Genomic DNA, 20,720 nt, shown 5'->3' on the forward strand with positions numbered 1-20,720 from the left:
AAAGCTGTGCCATTATTTACACTCCCCCATGTTGTTTTAAACCCCTATGGTGTCATGTCTTCAGTGGAAAAACAAAATCCAAGTGTCTCTCAAGTCAAACCCAACATCAAACAACATTAGTGTCTTGTAACCAAAAATCATGACGTCAAAAACTGGTTTGTTTAATTGGATACATTTTTTTTTTAATGAAATACAGTTTTGTTGATTTAGGTAATGAAAGTCAACCGTTGCCATTACCATGAAGGTCAAAAAAGCAAAATGTTGAATCCAAAATTAAGACCTTTGACTCACAACGATACATTGTGGTCCTATGAAACTACATAATTAAACTGAACATTATTTACAATATTTTTACTGGAGATCCATTACATTGGGCAAATGGAGAAAATCTATTGCATCTAGTTAAATAAACTGATTCGCCAGTTCTTGTATACAATCATGCAATATGTATGTATACATGCAATAATTGACACTAGAATACCAGGAGTCAATAACTTCTAATGGCCATAGCAGTAATTCTAGTGTTCGTATAAGACATTACACTCATTTAAGATGTTTACATTCAAAGCTTCTATTGAGATTTTAAAATTAACCTTTGAATATCTTTCATCAAATATTATAAACGTTACTCTTAAAAAATATATATTTTTTTTGTATAGCAGAATGTTGTAAGGCAAAGTTTTTCATCACAGTGAAAGAAATGTCAGAGGTAAAGTTATGTTATTCTTAAGCAAGAGAGCCACACATAGTAGCGGATGCTAAAATGCAGGCAATCAATTTGAATGCTATGGCCATTCAAGGAAAAAAAAAATACTCTTCTGTGTTTTGTCATTTTAATAAAATAATAATGTTACAATGAAATATACACAGAAAAAGTCAGTGTGCTATAGTTATATGGGTTTTATATAAACAAAGCTATTAAATAACAATATTTTAATAGGGTCAAAATGATTCAGCTGTTCTAGTGTTAAAAGCACCCAAAACAGATTTGCTGAATAAGTTGGCAAATCTGGTGTCATAGAATCCTATACATCAACATACTGACTCATTTTAATCATGACTGTCCGTAATGACTAAAACCAGTTTTGACAAAGGAACTTGTTGAGCTTTGCTGGCTCCAGATGCATATGGTTTCACATGGTTTAGTCAAATCTGGTGAATTAGTTTATCCAAGTTTCTTGTACAGATCAAGCTTTCCTTTTCATAAAAGTATTATCAAAAACCAGCGTTAGTTATGTTTTGTTTGTATATGTTTTCTAACCACACTGTCAGATAAATGTATTTAATGTTCTGATGCAAAATTACCTTAAAAAATGTTAATATACTCTCTCGTTCATTCATTCATTCATCAATTTTCCTTCGGTTTAGATCCTTAAGTATTAGGGGTCGCCACAGCGGAATAAACCGCCAACTTATCCAGCAAATGTGCGACACAGCGGATGCCCTTCCGGCCGCAACCCAGTATTGGGAAACATCCATACTCTCTCTCATTCACACACACTTCGACCAGTTTAGTTCATTCAATTTGGACTCTCACCCCTCAGTCACATGAGCACCTGAATGAAACCCTCGCCAACACGAGGAGAACATGCAAACTCCACACAGAATCATCAAATGGCCCAGCTCGGACTTGAACCAGCAAATTTCTTGCTGTGAGGCGACAATGCTAATTACTGAGCCACCATGCCACCAAAATATACAGTTGAAGTAAGAATTATTAGCCCCCTGAATTATTAGCCCCCCTGTTTATTTTTCCCCTATTTTTGTTTAACGCAGAGAAGATTTTCAACACATTTCTAAACATTATAATTCTATTAAACATTATATTTTTAATAAATGAATTATTTTATCTTTGCCATGATGACAGTAGATAATATTTTACCAGATATTTTTTAAGACACTTCTGTACAGCTTAAAGTGACATTTAAAGCTTAACTAGGTTAATTAGGTTAACTAGGCAGGTTAGGGTAATTAGGCAAGTTATTCTATAATGATGTTTGTTCTGTAGACTATCGAAAAAATATATAGCTTAAAGGGGCTAATAATTTTGACCTTAAAATGGTGTTTAAAAAATTTAAAACTGCTTTTATTTTATTAGCCGAAATAAAACAAATAAGACTTTCTGCAGACGAAAAAAATATTATCAGACATACTGTGAAAATTTCCTTGCTCTGTTAAACATAATTTAGGAAATATAAAAAAAAGAAAAAGAAAAACAAATTCAAAGGGGGGCTAATAATTCTGACTCCAACTGTATACACACTCACAACTTTATTTAGCAATAATGCCACAAAAAACATTTCCATTATAGAACCTTTAAATAAGCAGATCTTTAAAGAATCTTTCATGGGATGTTCTTAGGATACTAATGATTGCTCATGGAGCCATTGATGGCAATAATTAAAAAAATAATAATAATTTTAAGAGTGTAGTAAACTAACAGTAGATTTACATTTTTCAACTACCAACTTAAAATTATAAAATAAAGGACACAGATCACATGTGCTTTGCATTTCTTTGTAGATTGACAAGCTATATGTAAAATGCTTTCTGTGTAAAGACTCCTTTTGGATTTTCTGAAGACCCTCTTTGAACTAGGGCTGCACAATATACCGTTTCAGCATCGATATCGCAATGTGATCTTTCACAATAGTCACATCGCGAGTATACGCAATGTTGAGTCTGGATTTTAATTGGTCATTTTGCAAGTGTTTTTTTAAGGCCTGTGACTGTGTGAGTGTTTTAAAAGCATTCAGGCCTAAGAAAGTGTAGCATTTGTAATTTTTACAAAATTTAGCATTCTACAAAAATACACGATTGTTGGGCCCAAAAACACGATGGCCCAACTCAGCTTAAACAGGCTGCAGGATCGGGAGTAAAGGTATCTTCTGAATGTGAAGAGAAGTGTAGCTGCTTGAAGCAGTCCACATATCTTATCTTTTACACATATTGGGATTACATATTGCACGCGCTTGCATTTTCCAGGCACACGCAGTTGAAAACCGTGAGTCACGTGACAAGAACTGACCGATCAGCTTCATACTTTGTAAGGATTATACACATTTTGGTAGACAAATTATCTCAAACAAACACAGAACACCAAAACACTGCAGTGAATATTAAATTACTGAGAGACCTGCAGTTTATTTTGTATTTTTATAGCCATATTTTTCTGTTTTAAAAGTAACCTCAAAGTAAAGTAATTAGTAATCTGATTACTTTTTTACATGAAGTAATTGGTAATGTAATCAGATTACAATTTTCGAGTATTAATAAGTAATTGTAATTGATTACATTTTAAAAGTTACTTACCCAACACTGGGTATTACTATTGCAATATATATCACATAATAAAAAATATAGCAATGTTAGCTTTTTCCAAAATCATGCCCTACTTTGCACTGTATGATCCACTCAAAGAAAGCAGCAGCATGTCATGGCGATGCCTAAATGACAATAAAACCTTCTTAAGTGGATAAAGAATGAATCAAAACCCACATTCTCTGACGTCGACTCATGAAAATCAACTCTACATGGGCCACTGCACAATTTCAAGCCAACATTTTCCTCGCATGACCCTGAAATCGTCCTGTACTTTCTCTGCATCTTCCTCTCCCTCGCTTCTGCTATCCCTTTCTCCTCCTCTTCCTCCTCATTCTCCCTTTCAGCTATCACATCATTAGAGAGCGTCCAAAGCCCTGGTGCACGAATCAACAGAAACACCTCCTAAGTGATCCTCCCTTGGGCGTATAATACTTCGGCATTGGAAATCTCAGAGTCACACATACTTCCCTCCTCCAGCAGCTCACGTCAGGCAATCGTGACCCATTTGGATGGTTATTACTTACACGCAGGGGCCCTAGCCCTGTCTGTCCAAACACACTCATCTGCTGGCCAGGCAGCTCTGGATATCTGTTCTGACTAAGTGGAGTCAGCAGCAGCCTTGGCTTGTGTGTGCGTGTATGTGTGTGTGTGTGGCTGTATGAAGGAGCCCTCACAGCATTAATGTGAACCGACGGCTCTTTGGCAAGCGCTTACTGAGTGGTTTAAGGATGCTGTTGCTGGCCTCCTCATTGTTCTCTGCATCCGACCTGTCCGAAGTGTTCTCGCTCACTTTCTCCTTTCTGTCCTTGTGACTGGTGCGTCGGCGATGACGTCTCCGTCGCCGGTAGCTCTTTGGCACATGCACACCGATGTATATGGTGTGGTGACCTGAAAGGGAAAAGAATTGAGATGGTAGGTCAGGCTATTAAGATCGCATGACATCATTAAACTGCGAGTAACATAACCACCGTTCTTTGGTGCATTCTTGTTTTGCAGGGAATATTTAAATAGTAATAAAACACAATTGGTTTTCTTGTTAAGATTTTCAGTGAATATACTCTGTTGTAGTGTTGGCACGATACAGGAATGTCCAGCGTTGATATAATACTTTGAAAAATATTGATTTTGCTATCATTTTAATTACCATGGGGAACACATTTTACGACATTAAAAGTATGCAAATGAAGTAGAAAGGGGAAAAAAACTAAACCATATAATGCATTAGGTATGGTAGCAGTCCTTGGGCCCTATCATGCAGCTGGCGCAATAAGGCACAAGGCATGTATGGTGCGATTTGTTTCTATTTTCAGAGCAGCGCAACTTTAATTTTCACGTTTTGCGCCACGTTGTTTAAGTAGCAAATCTATTTGTGCCACTTTGTGGACTCAAGGGTGTGCTGGTCTAGAAAGGAAGTTTGTTAAGGCGCATTATTGGCACATTGCTATTTTGAGGAACTGAAATAGATGTGTTATCAACCAACTAAAAGCTGGTCTAAAGTCTTAGTTATCCGCCTATACAGTCTAAAAGCTTACACATTGCTTAATACACAGGATGTACAGCAATCCGCAAATATCGTTACATATGAAAAAAAAAGGATTAAACTGCTACAAAAAATTTGTATTTTTTACATAAGTATAAAAACCACTGCCTCAATGGCTTCTTCATGTCCATGGAGCTTTTTTCAGTTTATTCATAACAATTTGCATTTGTATAATGTTATTATTATTAGTAGTAATATTTATTTTATGCATATTTATATTTGTTTTAATTTAAAAAAAGTTTAGATTTGTCTGCCTGTCAGGCTTTGGAGATATCTGCATCACCATATGGGGCATAAGAATAGGATGTGTGTTTGGATATAATTGACCACACTTCATTATTATTGTTCATTTATTCATTTGCTGGAGATTAGAAAACTTAGAAATAGTTTTCTTATCTCCTGCAAATGAATAAATGAACAATAATAATGAAGTGTGGTCAATTTTATAGAATTTAGAAAAAAGGTTTGATATAAATCTTTGCTCTTAGCAAACTAAATAAAATGTTTAGGCTAATGGATTATTGTTATTCCACCCTTCAGTTTCAGATAATCCTTCAGAACTCATCATTCAGTAACATGCAGTTCTTATGGTCTATGTACTGTGTTGTTTACTTTTTTTCATGATACAATTTTGCAGAACCGAAGGGTTAAAAGTACAGCATTTGTTTGTAATTGGCATCTCATACGTGTCACTTTTGACTGCGTTAATATGTCCTGCTTGAAGAATATATAATATTCTTCAATACAATACAATACTAATTAATAAACCATATTTAAAAACAACCAAAATTGACCAAAGTGCTGGAGTAATAAAAGTGACAGAAAATAGATAAAAATGGAGAAATGAAGGGGGGAAGTCTAATGTGAATTGGTAGTGTTCCAGAGTTTAGGACCAGCAACTGCAAACGCTCAGTCACCTCATTTATTATGTTCTAGACACAGTGAGTAAATTGAGATCATAAAATCTCAGTGATCGAGAAGGGGTATATGGACAGAGCAAGTCTGTAAAGGTACTGAGGCGCAAGATTATTGACGGCTTTGTATACAATCAATTCTGTATTTAAAGGGTAATCAGTGAAGTACATGTAAAATAAGAGTTACAGACTCATACTTGCAGGTGATAGAGAATAGACTAGCAGCTGTATTTTATACCAGCTGCAGGCGAGCTTATGGCATTGAGTTTTTTTATGAAGTATAATTTTAGAGGTATTACATTTCATAGTTTCTGAAAGAGAGAGAGAGAAAAAAAATATTTATATATATATATATATATATATATATATATATATATATATATATATATATATATATATATATATATATATATATATATATATGTTCCTAACAGCATACACAAATTTAAATATATTGTCCTTTACAGTTCAGGTTAAATAGTTCCAAATCTTTCCAAAATATTCTGGAGTAAACACAATGAAAAAAAAAGATGCAAAATTGCTTCTTTTTCTTGACCACAAAATTAACACATATATGAAATATTAAGTTTAAATCTTTCCAAAATATGTTTAGCAGGATAAAGTATTTTGTACAACATTTCTTTAATTTTGTTATTTAAGCAAAACTTATTTGTCAACTCCCAATCTTTAACACAAAAATATTATCAAATAATGAAAGCCAAAAATATCTTGCTGCAGAGAGAAGACTGAGAAATACTATAATAGAGAGAGTTACGGTAATCCAGACTAGTTGTTATGAAGGCATGAATCACTGTTTTACTAAATTTCTCTGAGATAAAAAAGGCTTGATTTAGACAGTTGTCTGAGGTGGTAAAAGTAGGATTTCATGACAATATTGATCTATTTGTCAAATTTAAATTTTTCATCAAACGTAACACTAAGATTTTTTGCACACTGGGTAATATGTGGGCCAAAGATAGCACATTGACATTTAACAGAGAATTTTCTTTGTGCCCAAATAAAATTACTTCAGTTTTATTTTCATTTAAAAAAAACATAGCTTGAGAGTAAAAGTTTAAGCTCATTTAAACGAGCCAAGAGTGTCTGTAAGCCATTCACATATTTTTGTTTTAAAGGAAAATAAAAGGAATAAAAATAAATCTAAATGACCTCATATTATCCACAGCTCAGTGACTGTAGTCAGACTGTAATCTGGTATCTTTTGATGACAAAAGCGTGAGGGTGCGCTTGGACGGGAGGTCAGTTGATGCAGTTTGTTGATAGATATTGGTAATTGCATCACCAGCCCACGTGCTGTCATCATCAAAAGGGACCGAACTACAAGTCGACTAGAGTCATACATATGCAGATATCTGTTTAAGCATTAAAGTTAATAACATTGTAAATAATGCTCAATTTCTTACACAGGCCAGTCGTTTCGCAGTCATCGGGACCTATGAATATTGATTTGAACTCGTTTGTGTTTATTTTTAAGCTAAAAAATCATATTAACATTCACTGCCATTATATGAATCACTGTGGAGCACAGATTCATAATATTCATAATATACAGATTCTTTAATATTCTACAAGGGAAAAAAAAATGTTGCCCACATCTTGGATGACCAGTGGGTGAGTAAATTAACAGGAATTTTTTATTTTTGGGTGAACTATCCCTGTAATATATGAAGTAGGTTTTCTAATACCTAAAATCTCATTCATTCATTAATTTTCTTTTCGCCTTAGTCCCTTTATTAATCTTGGGTCGCCACAGTGCAATGAACCGCCAACTTATCCAGCATATGTTTTACGCAGCGGATGCCCTTCCATCTCTGGGAAACATCCATACACACTCATTCACACTCATACACTACGGACAATTTAGCTTACCCAATTCACCTATATCGCATGTCTTTGGACTGTGAGGGAAACCGGAGCACCCGGAGGAAACCCACGCGAACGCAGGAAGACCTAATATCTAAACATTTTTATTGTAAAATGCCAGGAGTTACTCTTAAATAAAGAGTAAATGGAACTTCCATAAATACAGTGCTAGTATTTAATCTTGGCATTTAAGGAGACAAACCAGGTGCCCCAGAAAGCAATTGCATTAACAATACCATCACTGACTAAAACTCATTCTGAATTAATTCCCCTCAGTGTATGTAAAATGCCCTTGATGACGTAGACAAACACAAACACAATTAATTGACTCAGCCAAGCCACGTAAATACAATAATCTCAGGTCTGACATTGTTGTTGTCAAGAGATAAACGGCCCTCCACTGCCAAGATAACACAAACCACGTGATCAACACTTCAGCATCTGTAAGATAAAGAATGTGCAGTGTCACTGAGGTCAAGAGCTGGATCTCCAATGTTTGTCTGCAGCTCATTGGTTACGACACATGACGTAATCTCAGTGCAGACGTAAATAAATGGCGTGACTTCCTCTACGCACGTTGTGCAGGAAATGGTGGACTTCACCGGAGGGGTTTGCAGCAGACTGTCAAACTAAATATTTTGACTGGTAGAGCTAGCAGGTAGCGCGGAACGTCCAATGTTTAGATCCATATCACACAGACACTTTCCATGTCTCAGCCCCCCAGTCACATGAGGTCCATCCTTTAAAACTCCATCCCAACATTGGGTTACTATCTAACTTTGTGGAAATGGATCTTTAACTGAACCAATGACATCAGTGCAGATCTGCAGACCAGCAGTACTTTTAAAATCAAATAACACCCTGCTACATAGTGTGTGAAAACAGTACATGTGCTGAGATGCATGTCTAAATTTATATTTTTCTAAAATCAACAGGCAAGAAGTACCTGAATGCATGGTTGATTATAGTTTATTATTTTTATTTATTTTAATTTTTTTTAAGGAGTGGAACACATGCATGGGAACCCATAGGAAAAAGTCTTTTTTTAAAATCAGGGTTCTTACACATTTTCCAACTACAAATTCCAGCACTTTTCAAGCACTTTCAAGGTACATTTGTATGCTTTTCCTGCAACTAATAACCACGGTTAATTATGTTTATTTATATATATATATATATATATATATATATATATATATATATATATATATATATATATATATATATATATATATATATATATATATATATGTATGTATTTTTCACATTGAAATCAATTGTGCTATTTAAAAAAAATAAAATTTATTGAGCACTTTAGATTTATTGCAGATATTTTGGATTTATTGGGATAGTTTACCCAAAAATGATTAAAAAATAAATTAAAAATGCCTTTAAGTTTGGTCTCTTTCTACGTAAAGTTGATATCTCAAGAAATGAGCTTACAGTCAGATTTTGTTTGGGTGTCGTACATGATATTTCATGTGCATTGCTATTTTTTCTTTACAGTCATTGGATTGTGGTTTTAGGTTTAAAAATAGGTCTATAAAAATCTGACTTTAAAAATGTAGTTGTCTTAAATTTCAGATAATCAAGTTAAGAAATACAAATTCAAAACATTTCTAATAGGATATAATCAGTATTATTAACTTACAATTGTTAATAATTCAATTTAACACAATTCGAATTCAAATTGTTTTGGCATTTATTAGCTCCATAAATGCGCGCATGAGGTGAACATTTTGCAATGAAAACTGGTCGCACGACAACAATTTATCCACTCGCACAAATGCTCCCAAATATATTTGGGATCACATATTATATATGTAGGTCACATAGACAAAAATAAAACATATATATTGAGGTCACATAGACAAAATTGTGCACATATGCAACCAAAACAGTCACAATTTCAATCCTGCTAATTCAAGCAGGTTCAAGCACTTCGTCTAAAATCCAAGCACTTTTCTAACCTTGAAAACACTAAAATAAAAATCAAGCATTTTCCAGGATTTCCAGCACCCGTAAGAACCCTGAAAAATATATTTAATATGCCTATAGGCGACGCAGTGGCGCAGTGAGTAGCACATTCACCTCACTGCAAGAAGGTCGCTGGGTCGCTGGTTCGATCCTTGGCTCAGTTGACGTTTCTGTGTGGAGTTTGCATGTTCTCCCTGCGTTTGCGTGGGTTTCCTCTGGGTGCTCCGGTTTCCACCACAGCCCAAAGACTAACCAAAGACACCAAAACAGGTGAATTGGGTAGGCTAAATTGTCCGTAGTGTATGAATGTGTGTGCATGTGTGGATGTTTCCCAGAGATGGGTTGCGGCATATAAGTGGAAGGGCATCCGCTGTGTAAAAACTTGCTGGATAAGTTGGCGGTTCATTCCACTGTGGTGACCCCAGATTAATAAAGGGACTAAGCCGACAAGAAAATTAATTAATGAATGCCTATTGTTCAGCATGGTGGCTTAGTTGTTAGCACTGTCACCTCACAGCAACAAGCTCGCTGGTTCAAGTCCCAGCTGTCAGTTGGAATTTCTTCAGTTAGAATGTTCTCCCTGTGTTGGCATAGGTTTCTTCTGGGTGGTCTGGTTTCCTACAGTCCAAACACATGTGCTATAGGGGAACTTAATAAACTAAATCGGTAATGGTGTATGTGTGAATGCACAAGTGTATCCCAGAGCTAATGTAAATATATCAGAATGTAACTTTTTAATTAGGAATTTGCATTGCTAAGAACTTCATTTTTAGCTGTAAAGTCAAAATAGTTTTCAACATTTTCTCAGATTTAGAAATATTTTTTTCCCAGGCAAAATATTATCCTATCAAACCATAAATCAACAGAACTTATTCAACTTATTAATCAACACTCATTCATTCAGCTTTCAGATTATATATAAAAATGGACATGTACTGTATGACTGTGGCCTTGTGGTCCAATGTCACAAATGTGTATCTCATAAAAAGATACACAAGTGACGTCATTTGTAGCTTTATTTCTGAGAATGTGTGCTACAATTAGCAAAGATTTATTGCATGTCAATATTTTTTAAATGTTCTTAATCTCTTAAGGACCAAGGTGTTTTTTACATGCATTTGTTATTTCACTTTGCTATTTGAGCTTATCGGAGCCTAATTAAAATAGTATCATCTTTTGATAAAATATACTTTAAGTGAAAAATGATCTCCATGTATGTGGACACATGGTCCTAATTTACATAAAACACTTTTTCCTGAATTTTTTTTTTATTGCATAAATAACATAGAAAACTTGTTTTTAACTTGCTTTGACTATCAGAGAGTAAAAACTAAAAATTTCCACATTTTGGACAGTTAAAAATAGGGTTTGGGACATTTTATATGCTGCAAACAGTTGCAGGATGACACTGTATGTCTGTAACAAAATATAAAACATTCAAAGTATTTTAAATAGCCACTTAAGAGCTAAAATGTGCTGTCAACGTATGTGGACACTAAGGCCCTAGGAGGTTAAACTCCACCATGAATTGCTTTATTTAAAGGCAATCAAGTATCTCTATATGCATATTATTTTGACAACTGAAATTGAAAAGGTAAAAAAAAATATTAATAACATACAGTTTATAAAGTTACGAGGAAGTGTGTCAAAGTCAGTGTCAAAAATATCATCTGAATCTTGATCAGCGGTCACAAAATCAATAATCAAAGGAATCTCTGTAATAAAACATGCCTTAAATAAATGTCTTGTGCACTCATTGTAAGTATGCACATGGAAAATGCAATTTAAAATGCCCAAAGACCACAGCTTTAGTTGGAAATCTTTTTTTAATAACTTCTTTAAAAAGTCACTCATATTTAGGGCACCCTGAGGCTCAGTAAATGAACAGAAAATATTCATTTTGGAGAGAACTATCCCTGTAAGTGCAGCAAACTAAACTAACTGATGCAGGATTTATTCAGGTGCGTTTTGGCCATTTACGAAGCACTCTTTCTATCTTCAGGCCAGATGTGAAGGCGCAGGTCACACAGTGATCGTGATTCATAGATCAGAGAGGCTAATAGACCACCACAGTGATTCATGAGCCCTGTGACATAACAGAGGGTGACAAGGCTAAACGCTGGACAATCTCCATTAGGCAACAGATGAAGCCAATGGCAGCAGTGCACACAGGTGGACAGACAGAACCAAGTCCAGATAACTAGAGATGATTATGTCAAATGTATTCACTGTTTAGGGATTGTTTCCATTTATTGCATCAATATGTGGTTTAAAAAGCTCATGTTTTGTTCAATATATATATATATATATATATATATATATATATATATATATATATATATATATATATATATATATATATATATATATATATATATATATATATATATATATATATATATATATATAACTTAAAATGTTCAGCATTAATAAGTACACTCCTTTTGTTTTATGCATTTCTAGAGAATATAATAATATATAATAAAAAGCAAATACATAATATAATCTGTTGTATTAAACATGTAGGTATTTATGTGGGTAGGTATTTTGAATAAGAAACCAATAAAATATATAGTAGAAAAGTGTGTATTATGAACGCAATCAGGATGTACTACATGTCATTATCGTAAGTTCTTCCAGTGTCAGTTGAGTCGCTTTCACAAATCCTCTCCTGTGGCCTCATCCAGTCAAGTGTGCATTCGTTTGCACCTGCTCTGACTTAAGTGACTAAAATCAAACCAAGCAAAATTATGATTATCCATTGACATTTGAATGCAGTATGGAGGCATCTTCATTGTGTGTACTTTACAATAACATATTAACAATAGATATACAATTTTAAAAGATTTTTTTAAAGATTTCACAAAGTTAAAATGTGACAATCTTTCCTTTTTATTCATATTGCATATATGCAAAGTAAAATGGATTCTTGAAAAAGTGTGGGGAATATTGGTTGTCAGAAATTCACTGCATGGTTGAATCATACTGGATTGCTTTTGGTTTATCTCAATAGCGGTAGAATAAATTATTATTAGTGATGCATTCATTCATTTTCTTGTCGGCTTAGTCCCTTTATTAATCCGGGGTTGCCACAGAGGAATGAACCATCAACTTATCCAGGATTAACCAGCCAGTTTGTTTTGACATAATATACTGTATGTGTAGGCTGTATATGGCTGTAGGCTGTATATATAAATACACAGATGCATGCATATATTTGATAAAATGTTTATTTATTTTTAAATATAAAATATAGAAGTATGTAAACAAATTATATATAATAGAAATATCTATGTAACAAAAGTTTTTTGTATAGTTTTGTTTCTATAAATGTGACGCGGTGGCGCAGTGGGTAGCATAATCGCCTTACAGCAAGAAGGTCACTGGTTCAAGTCACGGCTGGGTCAGTTGGCATTTCTGTGTGGAGTTTGCATGTTTACCCTGTGTTCGCGTGGGTTTCCTCCGGGTGCTCCGGTTTCCCACCACAGTCCAAAGACTTGCTATGGGTGAATTGGGAATGCTAAAATTGACCGTAATGTATGAGTATGTGTGTGAATGAGTGTGTATGGATGTTTCCTAGTGATAGGTTGCAGCTGAAAGGGGATCTTTTTGGCTTAGTCCCTTTATTAATCTAGGGTTGCCACAGCGCAATGAAGCGCCAACTTATCCAGCATATATTTTATGCAGCGGATGCCCTTCCAGCTGCAACCCATCACTGGAAAACACCCATACACACTCAATCACACACATACACTATGGCCAATTTTAGTTTACCCAATTTACCTGTACCGCATGTCTTTGAACTTGTGAGGGAAACCGGAGCACCTGGAGGAAACCCACAGCAAAACGGAGAGTACATGCAAACTCCACACAGAAATGCCAACTGACCCAGCTGAGACTCGAACCAGCTACCCACTGTGGCACTGCTTCGCCGACATTTTTTTACATATAGTCAGCAAAACACTTTTCAGTGTGCATTAAACTCATTTGGTCATTGTCTGTTTCTTTTAAAGTCTTTAAATTTAATATTAAGCCTTGAAGGGTAAATACTTAATTTAATTCATAGGGCATATAATTCAATAAACATAATTCAATAATTCATATAAAGCAAAAAAAATTCACAAATATGAACATATTAGTTAGATAAAATTAACATCCGCACTGGAAAAAAAAAATTTAGCCCAGCATTGTAAGCTCTATTTGAACAAGACAAAATATTCATCCTAAAACATGAAATAAATGTTATAAAAACCAAATTTTAACTTTCTTAAGCATCAACATATTGTTACAACACCAACTTAAATATTTTTTGATTGTATTTCTTGAAAAGCAATGCTTCAATGAATGATCTGCCAGATAGAACCTTATAATTCCAAGCGGAAAATGACTTTTTCAAAATAAGAAGGTTCTATCTGCATTTACCGTGTTTTTTTACTCCAATTTTCAAGTGTAAGAGACCCTTTGGGTCTCTGTCATGTCATTAACATGAAAGAGAACTGTTACACACATATTGTTTGCTTTATGGAATGCAAAAACTTTGAAGCTCAATATCTCAAAATCATTCAGAACGCAGATAGAACCTTATACTTCTAAGGTGAATATATATATATATATATATATATATATATATATATATATATATATATATATATATATATATATATATATATATATATATATATATATATATATATATATATATATTCACCTAAGAAGTATAAGGTTCTATCTGCTTTCTGAATGATTTTGAGTTATTGAGCTTCAAAGTTTTTGCATAATGTTTTTGTTTACAAGTAATCACAATTGCAAAAGTATGATTACCTTTGAAATTAATTCAACTATACAGAAGAAAAAACTGATCTAAGTGTTAAAATCTTAATTTTCAGAATCAGAATGACTTCCTTAAGTAAATAATCAAAATAAGTCTACTCTTGCACACATCCAGTACCTTTACTTCAAAACACTCGGTGTCATTTGTCTTAAGTTTAAATTTAGATTTAAAACTTTATTAAAACCCTTTGGGGCAATTTATTCTGACATGGTGGTGCTTCACATATAACAAGAATGACACAATTAACACACTAAACACCAACACTTAACATCAAGTACACAAACAAAAAAGGGAAAAAAGGGAAGGACATTTTTTAAATAATAATAATAATAATAATAATAATAATAATAATAATAATAATAATAATGAATCGATAAACTACATTTATGTAACTGACATGCTTCAGGCACAAAAGTAAAATTACAATGATTTGTGGAACATCCTATTGCCCAAGTGGCATCCACACAAAAAGACAAACAAATGGTGTAAAAAGATCATTAAAAACCATTTATGAATAGGTGTCCCACCTATGCTGGGATGGGCGAGAGCAAAATAAGGAAAAGGGAGTAAAAGCAAGGAGTTAGCACTAAGAGAAGGAAAGGGAGAGGTACGAGTGAGGGAGGAACTACACATTGTCGAGCCAGCTTTGTGCCAAGCTTCCTGTTCTTTTGGAGGAACCCTTTTCTATGCGACCATAGAAAGAGGCCTGAATTGGAGTGGCACGCAATTCGTCACTGGATAAAGCGTATTCCCTAAATCTGGCTGGACATTTCGGGCTTCAGCATCAGAGCACCTTGTGTTACCGCAGTAACAGAGCTGTTCAGATGGAGGGTACAAGTACAGACGACAGTGGCACACCACTGTGCATGCTAATATAGCTGCTAATAAAGCTCCACATATAAAAGAACTGCCACATATGGGCTCTTTGTGCAGCAAGCACATGTTGCTCGGTTATAGTTTACTTTGAGGATGGGCCAACACTACTTTTAGGGGATTTCTGAGACTAATGTTCTCAGTGTTTACAATGTACACTACTGCTCAAATGTTTGGGTTCAGAGAGGTTTTTTATGAACACTTTAATCTGGCAAGGATGCATACATTTTAATCAAAAATTGACAAAATTGACGGAAAACTGTAAAAAAAAAAAAAAATCAGTTGCTCACTTAAGTTTTTAAGTTAAACTACTTTATCTTTACAAGTAATTTTAATTAATATTAATTTAGGGAACATAAAAAATCTACTTAAAATTATTCATTCATTCATTCATTTTCTTGTCAGCTTAGTCCCTTTATTAATCCGGGGTCACCACAGCGGAATGAACCACCAACTTACCCAGCAAGTTTTTACGCAGCGGATGCCCTTCCAGCCGCAACCCATCTCCGGGAAACATCCACACACACTATGGACAATTTAGCCTACTCAATTCACCTGAACCACATGTCTTTGGACTGTGGGGGAAACCGGAGCACCCGGAGGAAACCCACGCGGAGGTAGGGAGAACATGCAATCTCCACACAGAAACGCCAACTGAGCCGAGGTTCGAACCAGCGACCCAGCGACCTTCTTGCTGTGAGGCGACAGCACTACCTACTGCGCCACTGCCTCGTCCTACTTAAAATCAGTTTACCTTAAAAATATAAGTTGAAATCTGACTAACTTTCTAAATTAAGATAAAGTAACATATAAGCACACTACCGGTGAAAATTGGGGTCAGTAAGATTATTAAATGTTTTAAAATAAGCTTCCCCAGCTCACCCAGGCTGCATTTATTTCATCAAACATACAGAATAAAACTGTAACATTGTGAAATGTTATCGCACTATAAAATAACTGTTCAAGGTAGTTTATCATTTAATTTAATAATTTATTCCAGTGATTTTAAAAATAAATTTTCAGCTACATTACTCCAGTCTTCAGGGTCACATGATCTTTCAAAAATCACTCTAGTAATAAATGTTTGTATTATTATTATTATTATTATTATTATTATTATTATTATTATTATTATTATTGGTAATTATAATAAAATCAATAATGACTGGAGTAATAATTTCATTTGAAACTACAAGCAATGAGAAAGCACTTATTTAAAATTTTAATAAATATTTAACAATTTATTTACATTTAATAAATGCCGCCTTGATGAACAGAATAATTTTATTTTAAAAAATGAAAAAAAAAACGGACCCCAAACTTTTAACCGGTGGTGTATAGTGTCATGACTTTTTATGATGTCATGTTTTTACAGTGCCTGTTATAAAAGGGGCAACACTGTGGCTCAGTGGTTAGCTGAGTAGGTCAAGAAGGTTGCTGGTTCAAGTCCCAGCTGTTCTATTAAATCCTAAAAAATAAAGTACAGTTTCTACAAAAAACAAAACAAAAAAAAAACATTTCTTAAACACCAAATCATCTTTCAGAGATCTTTTTGTTATAATAATTGTTATATGCTAGAATGATTTCTGAAAACTGGAGCAATCTGATGAAAATTCAGCCCTTAATCATAGAAATTTAAATTAAAACTATGTTTAAATATAAAATGTAATAATATTATTGATAAAATCAAGTGTAGCCGTACTCCTTTAAAACCTTTACAAATTGTATTATTCCCAAACTATAATGCATTAAAAATATTCTAAGAAATGAAAAATAAAAATGTTTTGTCCTGGACATTTGATTGGATGGTGCCATGGCAGCAAAACTAATTTATATTTACAATATGACATTCTTTATAATTCCCACTTACAAGGCAATAATAACAGCAATTAAACATTTATTGTAATGCAGAATATGTTTTAGCTATAATCATTAAAGAATTTTGATCAAACTTATGTTTTTGTTTTGGTTGTTTTAATATATTTCTGTACATATTTAAAAAAATAAATATGTTAAATTACAATTTTTTTCCCCAAGATAATAACAGCTGAACACAACTCTCATGCAATGCCGCTTTTTGAAATTTCCGTAGATTGTCACATAATATTACTGTCTATCCTGCTTCAAAGAATAGTGGACTGTATAGAGTATATACTGTGAAATGAGTCATTAATCATTCCGAACACACTCTGACAGCAGGACGAGTTTGAAATATATTCACTTAGGGCTGAAAGAATAAGGAGCACTTACAGTAAAGCTATGCAAACTGAGCTGAAAGTGATGAAACACAGGTCCAGCTCTCCTCCCTGGTATAATTTATAAGCTCTCAGCTATATCTTCGGGTGACCATAGATCCCTGTTTTGCACGAAAAGTACTATTTAGCGACCCTAAAATGTTCCCTAAATGCAAATTACAAATAGCTGCCGCTTGTCAGTTCAGTTTTATTTGACCATCAGAGGGGTCATGAGCTAGACTTTTTAGTTTTTTTTCTTTTTATGTGTAGGATATTTACAACGTGTTAATTTAAGGTTTCCATGGCGACGCAAAGTTCATGACATGGCAGGCCACAGACTGATGAATTATGTATAGATAGTTTTGTGTTTAATCTTAATAATTACATTGTAAAAACTCTCAAACTTTTGTCCATGTCCCCTAGTAATGATCATATTTTTGATGGATGATGGGTGATGGGCATTGCTATGCTAGCCTGCGTTCGAGTGGAGAGATTAGAGCTGCTAAATTTACAGCATGTTAATTCATCAACAACCCCTACTCTTCTTCAAAGGACATCCTGGGATTTTTAATGACCTCGGTTTAACGTCTCACCTGAAAGACGGCGCTCACTAAGCAGTATAGAGTCCCCGTCACTATACTGGGGCATTAGGACCTACACAGTCCACAAGTTGGGCACAACCTGCTGGCCTCACTAACAGCTCTTCCGGCAGCAACCTAGCTTTCCCATGTGGTCTCCCAACCAGGTACTGACCAGGCGCAGCCCTGCTTAGCTTCAGTGGGCGAGCATGTGAGAGTTGCAGAAAGCTAGCTGCTTTCATTTTGAATGGTGACACCCACAGAAACCATCACCAAATATAAATCAGAGGTAAGACTTTCTCATACAGAGCAATGGGCTTATACATTGTAGGCTTTACATTATAGAGAGAAATAACAGATAAAACAAGACTGCAGTTTAGTCAATTTCCTAACGGATAAACCACTCTCGTTAATAGTTCATTATGCTTTCACTTTCGTATTTGAAATAAAATGCACATTTACCAGTAGGAATGACATCCCACCTTACTCATAATTCTCTCTTTATATAGCCGTATATATGCCTATTACATATCCATAATACACTATGATATAGCCTGGTTTGTTAGTTTGTTGGATTGTATTGCTTTCTCACTACAATCGATCTGCTCCAGAGTTTGTTTCAATCGAGACACGACCACCCAATTCAGGGTGATCTCAGACCGATTGTTTTGGCGCGAATCCTAGCACGATTGCAAGTTCACCTATGCTAAACGAACAGCACTAACGGGGGAAATGCACCAGGTTCCGAAACAAAAGTCTAGGTGTGAAAGCACCCCTAAACAGTTGTGTCTAAAAAAATTATTTTTATCCTCCACAAACATCAGTGTTTAATTTACAAATCATAAGTCTTATGTTCTGCTAATACTTATGTGTAGGCCCACAAGGAATCTGCGCGCACAGAAATCTGCAGATTTTTTATTAATAACTGAGTCAGTTTATTTACTTGTCTAAACTTATAGTTATTCAGTAGTTAAATTAATTTCAGTTATATTATTGGGTTTTTAGTTGTGATGCTCCAAAAATAATTCTGCATAAATTTGCAAATTGTTTACAATATTTTGCACAGAAATAAAGCAAAAAAAAAGGTTGCAGATTCTGTCTGGCCTATACTTATGTGTATTTAAATGGCTGAATTTTAAAGTAAATGTATTTTGTTTAAAAACACTGGTAAATTGTGATTTATGACCAATGCTGTGCATACTGTATATTTCTATATAATGCTTGTATTGTATATTTCTCTTGCTGAGTGTAAATAATCACAGGACAGCAGATTTGAACTTAGCAGGACTTGTATGTTGTTATGTACGACAGAGGTTTCTATAATTAAGTGGCCTAACGTCCAAACCCATCCTGAATTATGTCAAACCCAATACTATGTGGATAAATTAATGTTTAAAAGAAATGACCCAAAACAGTTTTGACAAAATGACACCTATTTGTTTTCCAAAACGACTGGAACAAAACATAAACAGCACTGATGTGGGCAAAGCCTGCAGCGCTTCATTACTCTCACTCTTTTACTATTTACTATGATTTATTTCTATATCGCTTTCCTGATGGATACAATTTTGGCTTTCAATTGTGAACAATGTATTGGAAAAACAACCATGATAGCTTGATAAAAATCAGTTCAGATTCAGTAGTGTTGTAAACAACATTATCTATCTCTGCCAAGGGTCTTCTACACACCATGAATAATGCCCTGCATGAACACACAGCATAATGAAGACAGTGGCTTTTCCTGATGGATCTCGTATCTATAAGATGGATTTTTGTGTACGAGGTTGCAAACATTGGTTTCTTTTCCACAATATAGCATTTCTCAAAATGTACTTTACACATATGCATAATAACACACTGAAGTGTGAATCTGGTCCATTAGGGGGGAAAAATGCTTCATTAACCAAAGCAACTAACACTGAACCTGCCACGTGTACGAGGCACTTAATTTTGGATCTGAACTCACTCATCGAACCTGTGGATGTGATAACCCCTATTGTACGATGTAACATGGCCTGAACTTTGTGAAAGACTGTTTTGCGCACAAATTTAAACAATCATAATAGCTCGGCCATCACAATTATTTATTCATTCATTCATTCATTCATTTTCCTTCAGCGTAGTCCCTTATTATTAGGGGTCGCCACAGTGGAATAAGCTGCCAACTATTATGCAGTGAATGCCCTTCCAGTCACAACCCAGAACTGGGAAACATCACAAATATTATATACATTCAATTCTGGGACAATTTGAAATATCCCAATCCATGCTCTCATTTACAATACACTTGTTCTTAATACTGTTGTGATTGTAATATGGATTTGTAAGGTTATAAGTTGTTGCAATGTTTGATATGCTTGATATGCTATTTAAAAATTTTAACATGTTATTTTTTACATTTTACTAGAGGCAGTTGGATGACTGATGAGTTACATATGGATGAAATAAAACAATGAAATAAAACAAAAACACATGCATATATATATATATATATATATATATATATATATATATATATATATATATATATATATGCATGTTTTTTTGTTTTATTTCGTATATTTA

At 34.3% G+C, this 20,720-nt stretch overlaps 1 protein-coding gene across 17 annotated transcripts in view; it reads right to left on the reverse strand.

The window, feature by feature from the left end:
- Positions 1–20,720, reverse strand: part of slc4a4a (solute carrier family 4 member 4a) — a 129,523-nt gene that overhangs the window by 100,837 nt on the left and 7,966 nt on the right. For all 17 annotated transcript variants that reach the window (XM_087252623.1, XM_087252628.1, XM_087252621.1 and 14 more), the window contains 1 exon segment: positions 4,039–4,212. In XM_087252623.1, the coding sequence (XP_087108749.1) occupies positions 4,039–4,212 (174 nt within the window).

The sequence above is a fragment of the Danio rerio genome, chromosome 5, assembly GCF_052040795.2.
Source record: "Danio rerio strain M-AB ecotype USA chromosome 5, GRCz13ab, whole genome shotgun sequence".
Lineage (NCBI taxonomy): Eukaryota > Metazoa > Chordata > Actinopteri > Cypriniformes > Danionidae > Danio > Danio rerio.